Source organism: Oncorhynchus kisutch, linkage group LG17 (genome assembly GCF_002021735.2).
Source record: "Oncorhynchus kisutch isolate 150728-3 linkage group LG17, Okis_V2, whole genome shotgun sequence".
In the NCBI taxonomy this organism is placed as follows: Eukaryota; Metazoa; Chordata; class Actinopteri; order Salmoniformes; family Salmonidae; genus Oncorhynchus; species Oncorhynchus kisutch.
Genome location: NC_034190.2, coordinates 42,779,401 through 42,792,042, shown reverse-complemented (window position 1 = coordinate 42,792,042; position 12,642 = coordinate 42,779,401). Strand labels below are relative to the sequence as shown.

The 12,642-nt window shown below is 41.6% G+C and overlaps 1 protein-coding gene across 14 annotated transcripts in view; it reads right to left on the bottom strand.

Annotated features, from left to right (window-relative positions):
- LOC109907707 (ubiquitin-associated protein 2-like) overlaps nucleotides 1-12,398 on the bottom strand; it is a 77,441-nt gene extending 65,043 nt beyond the window's left edge. For 8 of the 14 annotated variants that reach the window (XM_020505838.2, XM_020505839.2, XM_020505840.2 and 5 more), the window contains exons 1-2: nucleotides 12,162-12,397; nucleotides 4,513-4,659 (exon numbers count right to left, since the gene is read on the bottom strand). In XM_020505838.2, coding sequence (XP_020361427.1) covers nucleotides 4,513-4,614 — 102 coding nt within the window. In that variant the 5' untranslated portion in view covers nucleotides 4,615-4,659; nucleotides 12,162-12,397. Of the gene's footprint in view, nucleotides 1-4,512; nucleotides 4,660-12,161 lie in introns of all 14 variants that reach the window. The other 6 variants (XM_020505830.2, XM_020505832.2, XM_020505833.2 and 3 more) reach the window with 3 other exon arrangements.
- Nucleotides 12,399-12,642: the final 244 nt, after the last annotated feature.

Below are 12,642 nucleotides of genomic sequence, written 5' to 3'. Positions count from 1 at the left end.
CCAGAAGGCGTGCACACCATCCACCGATTCCGAGTATATTACTCGCTAATGTTCAGCCCCTGGTCAATAAAGTAGATGAGCTCAGAGCCCAGATCTCCTTCCAGAAAGACATCAGGGACTGTAACATACTGTTTCACAAAATCATGGCTCTCTCCGGATGAACTGTCCCCATCCATAAGGCCAGCTGGGTTCTCAGTACATCGCACAGACAGGAATAAAAAACTCTCCGGGAACTCTCCGTTTCATGATTGACTACTCATGATGTGATTGTGATAACGTACAAAAATCAAGTCCTTTTGTTCACCCGACCTAGAATACCTCACAATGAAATGCCTGACCGTATTACCTCCAAAGAGAATTATCTTTGGTTAGTCACAGCCATGTATATTCCCCCACTCTCAACCATTGTTACCCTCCCTCCTGGCATGGCTACAGCCCTCAATCTTCCCTTATGCAAATCAGATAACAACTCCATTCTGCTCCCCCCTTCCTATAGACAGAAACACAAGGTACCCGTGCTAAGTAGGGATGCATAATATATCGGCGAACTTATCAGAATCGGACGATATTAGCTAAAAATGCCAACATCGTTATCGGCCCAGGTCTAGTTTAACGCCCGATGTGCAAAACCGATGTCAAAGCTGACGTGCTTACCTATATAACTACATGACGTAATGACCCCACATAAAATGTTGCGCAATACGTGCAACACAGCATTCCTAAACTAGCCCACAATGTGTGCTGTGTGTTAAGCAGTCAACAAGTCAAGGAGTCTTTTGAAAGAGTAACAAAATGTCAGCGAGAAAACTCAAAAGGCGAAATCCATTAAAGCCAAGATGATGGAATTCATTGCCATTGACAATCAACCGCTCCCTGTCGTGGGTGATGTTGGCTTTCGCCGACTGGTCGAGCACCGGATAAATCTACCAAGTGCGCTATTTTTCCGATGTTGCCCTACCAGAGTTACACAGTAATAGCATCACGGTAATTAGCTTCACGACATACATACTATGGAACACCGTTTGGGTCTTTGCGTGTCAAAAAATATATATTAGCACGGTCAAAGCTGTACAAAAAAGTCAGCAAACACCGTCCTCGAACGATGTGTTTACAATACCGCGTTGGTAATACAGCACCATTTGTTCGACCGCAACTTCTGGGGGTAGCTAGCTTTAGCGTGGTACCTAGCTAGCACCAATACAACTAGCCTGAAAACAATGACCAGTAGAAACTGCAGTCATTTTCATTATTCTTAGCAATGATTTAGGAATCCTTGTGAGTAAAATGCACTTGTTGTTCGCCTAGTGAAATTGAACTTCAGTTCATGAAAATAAATAGCTAGTCAGCTACTTAACCCTGTTGCCCAAAGCTAACGGTATAAGCAGTCAGCTAGCGTCATCTGGCTAGTGAGGCTCGACCGGACTGGGTTGTGTTGTGAAGCTAGCCACAAAAAGGATTAGGCACAATAGCGGAATTTGCAGTTTGCCTTCAAAATACAAGTATGTAATTGACAGTGATGCAAATTAATACAAATAGTATAATTATGTCATCATTTTATTTTGAAGGCTAACCTCAAAGTCCACTATTGTGGCTAATCCTTTTTGTGGCTAGCTACAACATAGATGGTCCGACCACCATTAATCAAATAAGAACCGTCTTATAAATTAGGATTATTTTAGATGACACCTAGCTATAGTTAGCTAGTTAACTATAGCAACTGAAACAGATTGTTTGCATCCATGAGCTGGCTAGCTTTATTTATGACCAGTACTCTAGGTGCACGAGACAACTTTACCAGCATCATAGCATACGTATCGATGAATCGTTATGACATCTGAAATACGAGTGTAATCAATGTGTAATAACTACGTTAAAAAATGTATGAACGCGTTAAATTGTGACACGCAATCATATTCAGGTCCTGATTGGTCAACAAGCTTATTTGACATGTCAAATAGTCTTAAATAGAACATTTTTTGACACGCAAAGACCCAAACGGCCTTCCATAGAAATCCTGGTTGAGAATGAAACGACTGAACAACGAAACAGCACAGCAAGTAAGTGAAAAAAATTGGTTTTGAGTCGGCCTGCCCCGGCCAAACCAGGACGATGCTGGGCCAATTATGCGCCGCCCTATGGGACTCCCAATCCCGACCGGATGTGATACAGCCTGGATTCGACCAGGGACTGTAGTGGCGCCTCTTGCATTGAGATGCAGTGCCTTAGACCGCTGCTTCCATTTGTGTGTTAACTATTTAACTGTACTAGAATGCTTAAGAGGGCGCAAAATGTTAAATATCGGTATTGTTTTTATTTGGCATGGAAAATATCAGATATCGGTATCGGACAAAAATGTCATATCGGTGCATCACTAGCGCTAAGGTCTATTCAACACTGGACTGACCAATCGGAATCCATGCTTCAAGATTGTTTTGGTCACACAGACTGGGACATGTGCCAGGTAGCCTCAGAAAAACATTTGATGTATACACGGACACAGCGACTGAGTTCATCAGGAAGTATATAGGGGATGTTGTTCCCACTGGGACTATTAAAACCTACCCAAACCAGAAACCGTGGATAGATGGCAGCATTCACACAAACCTGAAAGCGCGATCCACCGCATTTAACCAATGCAAGGTGACTGGGTATATGGTCAAATACGAAAAGTATATTTGTAGTTCCCTCCGTAAGGCAAACAAACAGGCAAAAAGTCAGTAGAGACAAAGTGGAGTCGCAATTCAACAGCTTAGACACGAGACAAGCGGCAAGGTCTACAAAGGGAAATTGCGCTGCAAGTCCTGCCTCTCCCATCTCCTCATTGGTTATACCCACTTGGGTGACTGAAGACGAACGAGGTCAGTGGCGGAAATGCACCGAATTTATGAAAGTTTCCAACCGCAATATAAAGTCATGAGAAGAAAACGTCTGGAAGAATGAGAGATGACTAGAAACGAGTCGGTTGACCGTTTTATGTATGGATTAGAGTAGAGTTGGTGGAGTAGAGGACCTTGTGCATTTCAGGTAACATAACTTCCCAGGACAAATTAGCTAGCAACAGCAAGCTAGCTAGCTAAATTGACATAAATGTTTAATGCATTTTGACCTGTACCCAAATTAATATAATTGATTCAGAGTTTGTTTTGATATTTTAACCGGTGTTTCGTGATTGTGTTTGGTGTGGGGGGACAAAATTAATTTATGCACGATAGTGCACGAGCACAGATGGTTTGGGTTCCATGTCAGAGCATGCGCAGACCAGCTGGCTGGAGTGTTAACGGCATTTTCAATCTCTCCCTATTCCAGTCTGCTGTCACAACTTGCTTCGATATGTCCACCATTGATTTCTTGGGTACAGGAACAAAGGTAACTGAACTACCGATTAATCGGGATCGGCCTTTTTTGATCATCAAATAAATCGGTATCAGCGTTGAAAAATCATAAATCGGTCAACCTCATGTATGTATGTATGTATGTATGTATACACACACAGTGGGGAGAACAAGTATTTGATAACCTGCAAAATCGGCAGTGTTTCCTCCTTACAAAGCATGTAGAGTTCTGTCATTTTTATCATAGGTACACTTCAACTGTGAGAGACGGAATCTAAAACAAAAATCCAGAAAATCACATTGTGTGATTTTTAAGTAATTAATTTGCATTTTATTGTATGACATAAGTATTTGATCACCTACCAATCAAGTAAGAATTCCAGCTCTCACAGTTTTTCTTTAACTGACTTGCCTAGTTAAATGAAGGTTAAATAAAATATCACATTTCTTAATCTGGGAGGTAAATTTGATAAAGTACTCAATCATTTTGCTGTGTATTTCAGATGGAACCCTTAGAATGTACCAGAGGCACCAAAATATGGGTCAGGCGGCAAAAAATGTTTTTGCTCAGGGGAGGCCTGGCTGGTTACTTTTTTTTTATTTGGCTGGCTACTCCAGATACCTGTGGACAACACTGAGTACTACTTCCAACTACGGCATTGCACCATGAAAACTAAAGCGTCTGCTGTTGGTGTGTGCTCCCCGAAATGGCACCCTATTCCTTAAAATGGTGCACTGATTTTGACTAGGGCTGTAATTGCAATGTTTTTTGCATGGCAAAAATGAAGACACGAAGCAGACCAGTCTCTTCGGTCTTTTAAAAACCTGCTGTATGTAAAATATTGTGTGCTATAGTTTGGATGACAACATGTTTGTTTCAAACTTTAGGGCTGTTTTCCTTAAGAAGATCAATCTGCTTTGTGTTGTGATTCCTTGCCATGATACTAATGCGTATCGCGATACTGGTTTTGTCTTGGCCCTACTTTTGACCATAGGGCTCTCGTAGTGCACTTTAGGAAATAAGGTGTCATGTGGGACACACCCCAATGTAAAATCATCCAGAACCACTTCCAATGTGTTTCACCATGAAAACAAATGCATCAGCTGTTGGGTCAGTGTGTGAGGTGACTAAGTGCATGACATCCTGTGTGGGCAGCAGGGTCGAGGGCCGGGTACCAACCTGAGGCCTCTGCTTGTGCTGTGTCTGGCCTGTCTGCGTCTGGCCTGTCTGCGTCTGCTGCTCCCAGCTGCCGTGGGCTCGGTTTCCGCCCACTGGGGTCATAGTTTACAGTATATACAAATAACAGTATTTACAAAGGAATAACACCTGCAAAAGAAAAATGGGAGAGTGAGGTTCTGTGGCAAATAGAAGGGGTCCAGGGTCCTCCCAGACTAAGAAGCTCAGTTATGGTGACTTTAAAAGGACATTCCACAACCTAAATGAACGAAACATGATTTCTACAATAAGATGGGTCAAATTCGTAATATACAGGACCATGCTTATACTATCAGGTATGCTATTAGCAATAAACATTATCACATGTAGTCCAAATGATGCAGCATAGTGGCTATAAATAATTTGGCTGAAGCATGGGGCTACATTTACCCTATTGGACTAATCATTAGCGAGATCCCAAAAGTAAATATTTTAACTAATCAGCATCCTATTGATGAATTGTATGTCCCAAAAAACTTGCATAAACACAGGAATATAATGTAGGCCTAACTCTTAGGGTAACTTGGGGTAATCAGCCACAGGGTAATGCGCACCCTGCCTGTACTTCTCACAGGAACAACTTCGTCGTCCCCCCCCAAACGGTTTGACAAACTCACAGTAAATACTGTCCAGTGGGGCAAAAAAGTATTTAGACTCTGTCATTGCCAACAAAGGGCATATAACAAAGTAGTGATAAACTTTTTAATTGACCAAATACTTATTTTCCACCATAATTCGCAAATAAATTCATTATAAATCCTACAATGTGATTTTCTGGATTTTTTTTTCTCATTTTGTCTGTCATAGTTGAAGTGTACCTATGATGAAAATTACAGGCCTCTCATCTTTTTAAGTGGGAGAACTTACACAATTGGTGGCTGACTAAATACTTAGAAATAATATATATATATATTAGTCTCATTTTTGTAATATCACAAAAAAAAATAGCACAAGTTTCCTGTACCAAAAACCTCTATTTTTCCTTCATAGCTTGTCCACCATCCTTTTAAATAGGAAGATAATTTGTTTTCATGACAGTTCAAAACTCATTCTCCTGGCTCTCCTTTTACCTTTGCTGCATATGGTGAGCAATCTGTTTGGAACATTAAATAGCCATAAAAATACTGTTCAAAAAATATAAAAATGCAACATGTCCAATGTTTCATGAGCGGAAATAAAATATCCCAGAAATGTTTCCTATGCACAAGAAGTGTATTTCTCTCAAATGTTGTGCACACATTTGTTTACACCCCTTTTAGAGAGCATTTCTTCTTTGCCAAAATAATCCATCCACCTGACAGGTGTGTTATATCAAAAAATTATTGAACAGCATGATCATGACAGAGATGCTCCTTGTTCTGGGGACAAAAGGCCACTAAAATGTGCAGTTGTAACAATACAATGCCACAGATGTCTTAAGTTGAGGTAGTGTGCAATTGGAATGCAGAGACTGCAGGAAAGTCCAACAGGGCTGTTGACAGAGAATTGAATGTTAATTTCTCTACCATAAGCCGCCTTCAATATTATTTTAGAGACTTTAACAGTACATCCAACCAGACACACAACCGCTACCACGGACCTCCACATCCGGCTTCTTCACCTGCAGGATAGTCGGAATGAGGTGGAGTATTTATGTCTGTATAAAGTCCTTTTGTGGGGAAAAACTCATTCTGATTGTCTGGGCCGAGCTCCCCAGTGGGTGGGCCTATGCATTGCCAAGTCACCATGGCTGCGTCCCTGCCCAGTCATGTCAAATCCATCAATTACAACCCAATTAATTTAATTGACTAATTTCCTTCTATGAACTGTAACTCAGTAAAATCTTTGAACTTGTTGAATCTTACGTTTATATTTCTGTTCTGTATAGAATCGTGAGAATAGCAATACATATCGTTCAGGCAAATGAGGGGGAAAAGCGCACTCAGCCTATCCGGAAGGCCAAAGTTAGTTAGTTTAAGGAGCAGTTCTCTCTCTGTGGGACTAACCCCAAGAAGTTCTGGAAAACGGTTAAAGACTTGGAGAATAAACCCTGCTCCTTACAACTGCCCATGTCCTTTAATGTTGATGTGGTTGTTACTGACAAGAAGCACATGGCTGAGCTTTAATCACCACTTCATTAAGTCAGGATTCCTATTTGACGCCGCCATGCCTCCTTGCCCATCCAAAATTTCCTCATCCCCGTCCAACATTTCCTTATCCCGTCCAACATTCTCATCCTCCACACCTTCTAATGCGACTATCCCCGATGCTGCTCCCTCTTTTTCCCCTGCCCCGCAACAAAGTTTCTCCCTGCAAGCAGTCACTGAGTCCGAGGTGCGCAAGGAGCTCCTGAAACTCAGATGGTTTAGACCCTTTCTTTAACTTCTTATGGCTGCAGGGGCAGTATTGAGTAGCTAGGATGAAAGGTGCCCAGAGGAAACGGCCTGTTCCTCAGTCCCAGTTGGTAATATATGCATAGTATTAGTAGTATTGGGTAGACAACACTGACGTTTCTAAAACTGTTTGAATGATGTCATATGGCAGGCAAAAACCTGAGAAGAAATCCAAACAGGAAGTGGGAAATCTGAGGTTGGTCGATTTTCAACCCAGCCCCTATTGAATACACAGTGGGATATTGGTTGTTGCACTTCCTAAGGCTTCCACTAGATGTCAACCGTCTTTAGAAACTTGAATGAGGCTTCCACTGTGATGTGGGGCCGGATGAGAGCTGTTTGAGTCAGTGGTCTGGCAGAGAACTAGGTCCTGGTCATGCGCATTTCACATGAAAGCGACCTGCTTTTCTACAGGCAATGGAATTCTCCAGTTGGAACATTATTGAAGATTTATGATAAAAAAACATCCTAAAGATTGATTCTATACTTAGTTTGAAATGTTTCTACAACCTGTAATATAACTTTTTGAAGTTTTCGTCCAACGTTCGGCTGGACCTGCACGATCGTTTGGATTTGTGTACTAACCGCAATAACAAAAGTAGCTACTTGTACATAAATAAATGGACATAATCGAACAAATCAAACATTTATGGTGGAACTAGGATTCCTGGGAGTGCATTCTGATGAAAATCAAAGGTAAGGGAATATTTAATGTTATTTCTGATTTCTGTTGACTCCAACATGGCGGATTAAAAAAAATAAAAAATATGAGTGCCGTTCTCAGATTATTGCATGGTTTCCTTTTTCCGTAAAGTTTTTTTGAAATCTGACACAGCGGTTGCATTAAGGAGAGGTATATCTATATTTCCATGTCTAACAATTGCATTTTCATCAACATTTATGAGTATTTGTGTAAAATGATGGCTCTCTGCAATATCACCGGATGTTTTTGGAACTAGTGAACGTAACCCGCCAATGTATACTGAGATTTTTGTATATAAATATGTACTTTATCGAACAAAACATACATGTATTGTGTAACATGAAGTCCTATGAGTGTCATCTGATGAAAATCAAAGGTTAGTGATTAATTTGATCTCTATTTGTGCTTTTTGTGACTCCTCCCTTTGGCTGGAAAAATGGCTGTGTTTTTCTGTGAGTTGGTGGTGACCTAACAATCGTTTGTGGTGCTTTCGCTGTAAAGCCTATTTGACATCGGACACTGTGGTGGGATTAACAACAAGATTACCTTCAAAACGGTATAAGATACATGTGGGGAATTTTAATTATGAGATTTCTCTTGTTTTGAATTTGGCGCCCTGCACTTTCACTGGCTGTTGTCATAGAGATCCCGTTAACGGGATTGCAGCCCTAAGAAGTTAAGGTTGCTGCCCCTATCATCGCCAAGTCCATCTCTCCTTTCTGGGGAGGTTCCCATTGCTTGGAATGCAGCCACGGTTCATCCTTGATTTAAAGGGGGAGATCAAGCTGATCCTAACGGTTATAGGCCTATTACCATTTTGCTCTGTTTATCAAGTGTTGACCAAACTTGTCAATAATCGACTGACTGGCTATCTTGATGTCTATAGTATTCTCTCTGGTATGCAATCTGGTTTCCGCTCAGGTTATGATGTGTCACTGCAACTGTAAAGGTCCTGAATGATGTCACCATTGCCCTTGATTTTAAGCAATGTTGTCAATAAAAATAGCAGCACTTGGCCAAAGTTTTTGATACGGTAGACCATTCCATTCTTGTGGGCCGGCAAAGGAGTATTGGTGTCTCGGCAGGGTCTTTGGGCTGGTTTACTAACAATCTCTCTCAAAGAGTGTAGTGTATAAAGTCTGAAAATCTGCTGTCTCAGCCACTGCCCGTCACCAAGGGAGTACCCAAAGGCTCGATCCTTGGCCCCATGCTCTTCACAATTTACATCAAAATAGCTCAGGCAGTAGGAAGCGCTCATCCATTTATATGCAAATGATAGTCTTATACTCAGCAGGCCCCGCCCCAGATGTTGTGTTAAATACTCTACAACAAAGCTTTCTTAGTGTCAAACAAGCTCTCTCTACCCTTAACCTTGTTATGAACACCTCCAAAACAAAGGTTATATGGTTTGGCATAAAGAATGCCCTTCCCCACAAGTGGGATTACTACCTGAGGGTTTAGCACGAGGTAGTCACCTCATACAAGTACTTGGGAGTATGGCTAGATGGTACACTGTCCTTCTCTTAGCACATATCAAAGCTGCAGGCTAAAGTTAAATCTAGACTTGGTTTCCTCTATCGTAATTGTTCCTCTTTTACCCCAACTGCCAAACTAACCCTGATTCAAATGACCGTCCTACCCACGCTAGATTACAGAGACAATTTATAGATTGGCAGGTAAGGGTGCTCTCAAGCAGACAGACGTTATTTACCATTCGGCCATAAGATTTGCCACCAATGCTCCTTATAGGACACAATCACTACACTCCAGTGGTGGGCCGTCAGGGCCAGCAAGGCCTTCTCTGCTGGCCTAAACATCATCAGAATATAATTTTTTTTTAAATATATTTTCTCACAAATATGTATTAAATTATTCCCCAGAGTAAGAGTTACACTCTTCATTTCATAGCGTTCCTCTTGGTTGCACTGCTTCCAGCCCCAGGTTGAGATTGAGGGCTGGTCTTTATGTTATATCTTTTATCCAATCATATTCAGCCATCATGTGTTGCCAGGGGTCTAAAATCTGCCCTCAGGCCTTCAGAATCAACAGTGCGGGGCGCTTGTAGCTTAAAGTGAATGGAAATTAAAATTTAGTGTCAACCAATCAGCTTTAGAGTTGGCTATTGTACACCTGCTGGCTGGCTCCAGTGTTACACAGGAGCCAGCTAGCAGGCGTAGTGCGTGCACGTCTTTTGATTGGATTACCAATATTGAGAGGCAGGTCCTATATGGGCAGGTCTCAGAACTAGGAAACTGAAATTGAACAAATTAATTCGCGTACTACTAAGCTGTTTTTTCAACCCACAATGGCAGAAGGAGAAGATATCGATTTGGTCAAGGATATAATTATAACGCCATTCTCAAGACAAACTTTTCAAGAAAAGTTCAACATTGTCAGGAGAGGTAGACGCCGACGCTACAAAGCCTGTCACAGGCGGGAAAGGGGTTCGTTCGCCACTCAATTGTGGGCGCTATCAATGACTCACAGGCTCCGAGAAGCACTGCAAACTGTACTGCTGGGAATGCCTATTATTTGCAAGTGATCGATTTGGTGTTTGGAGCCACACTGGCTTTGCAAACCTGAGTTGTCTAACCAAGGCAGCAACGAGACACCAAAGCACTGCTGGGCACTTACAAGAAATGGTGCTTTTGAAAACTTTTGGGGACACCCGAGTGGATCTACAGCTCAACGAACAAGCGCACAGGGCAACGAAGCTGCACAATGAAAAGGTATTGTACTCTTCCCCTGCAATTCTCTGAATAAAAATGTCAATTTCAAGGTGACGCAACGCCTGGTTATACTGCATTTCTGTCTAAATGTATAGTGTCTAGAGCCATGGCATCATAATGATGGTAATAAGAGGTGGATTAATTCGGGTGGGACTGTGTAGGACTTCACTGAAGGCCCAGGCCCCAGAACCACGGCACGCTACTGCTGCACTCTATACTCCTCTGGAAGCTGGTCATCTCTTTATACCTATCGCAAGACAGACACACGGTTGATGCTCATTTCTAAAAACCCTCAGAGGCCTCACTCACCCCTATTTGAGACACCTACTACAGCCCTCATCCTCTACATACAACACCCGTTCTGCCAGTCACATTCTGTTAAAGGTCCCCAAAGCACACATTCCTGGGTCGCTCCTCTTCAGTTTGCTGCAGCTAGCGACTGGAACAAGCTGCAACAAACACTCAAACTGGACAGTTTTATCCCACATCTCTTTATTCAATGACTCAATCATCGACACTTACTGGACAGTTCCGTGGCTGCTTTGTGTGATGTATTGTTGCCTCTACCTTCTTGCCCTTTGTGCTGTTGTCTGTGCCCAAATAATGTTTGTACCATGTCATGTGTTGCTACCATACTGTGTTGTCATGTGTTGCTGCCTTGCTATGTTGTTGACTTAGGTCTGGCTTTATGTAGTGTCTCGTGATGTGTGTTTTGTCCTATATTTATATATTTTATTTTTAATCCTAGGATGAGGCCTTTTGGTAGGCCGTCATTGTAAATATGAATGTTAAATAAAATGTTAAATTAAATCGTAGTAGCACTTAAGAACCTGAGAATATCGTATCATGGCAATTCCCAGCCCTAATTTTCATTAGTGAACTTGTGGAAATAGACATGGTTTATGACTTTGGTTGTGGTAACGACCCATGCAAAGTGATGGTTAACTAGCTAACTAATTTTAAACAATTTGGTTGTAACCAAGTAAGCTAATTGGACAGCTAACGTTAACTAATTCACTTTAAATGGGTAACGTTAACTCGTATATGCAAATGCTGTCCGATGAAATGGGAGTTCGTTAAATAATTGAGACCAGGCAAATGACGTTTGTCCCACATTTGCTGGGAAGTTAGCTAGCTAACGACAACTAAAAATAACTACTAGGTAGCTTGCTAGCTAAGCATGTTTTAATGGTGTCTACTAGCGAACGATGCAACATCACTACGGATATATTCTCAACATGTTTTTATTTAGCTGACGTTAGCGCGCTAACTAGCTATTGGTGTCTTTGGCTTAACTAGGCTAGCTTACGTTACATAAACTCCATGAATATTATTTAACTAAAACCACGAGTTAGTCAATGTTTTCGAAACAATTATATTTCTTGAAATACCTGACGTTGACTAACATATAGCTAGCTAAGGTGCCATGTCATTTTTTAGGGGACATCCAGCTAACGTTAGCTTTATCGAAGTTGTCGATGAGATTCCGTTCTTCTCAACCTCGACGATGGCGAAAATAAGACTTACTAACAATCAGCATTGCAACTAGCTAACTAGATTGTTCTCAACCACTCAAATCATCACCGTTAGCTTAACTTATCCACATGTTCATTCGTACCGCATGCTATTGAGCCCAGACGCATAGGCCGCACATTAACGTGGTAATTAACGCACAAATTGCACTATGCAGAACCAAGACACCCCTTTAGAAACGCTACCGATGTGTTCTTGTATATACACACACACACGACACAGAGGCTCTAGGTAGGCCCGTAGGCCCAAAATAATGTAAATAAATGATGTACTGACCAGAAACCCAGTTGAAGTCTGATTCTGCAACACAACCGACCAAGCGGTCTCTCTGTCGACCTCCTAGTCGGAATTCGACTAAATAAAACCTCTAGAGTAATACACGTATCTATGTGAGGAATTATGCCGAACCGACTCGCGCAGACAATAAGCGAGGGACTTGGAATGTACCTGTTTCTTTTCCACTCTGACTCTACATATAGCTCCGTCATGTGGTTGACTGGGAGCTTCAAGGAAGCTAGACATTCGACACGTGGTCACCCACCTCTAAGAACTGCAATGAAATAGATCAACTAAAATATTTATAGTGATTACCTATCCTAGACTGTCCGATATGTCTTATTGATTGGGTGTTTAGCAGGACCACTATAAGGCTAATGTACAGTACCAGTCCAAAGTTGACACCTACTCATTCAAGGGTTTCTTTATTTGTACTATTTTCTACATTGTATAATAGCGGAGAAATCAAAACGATTAAATA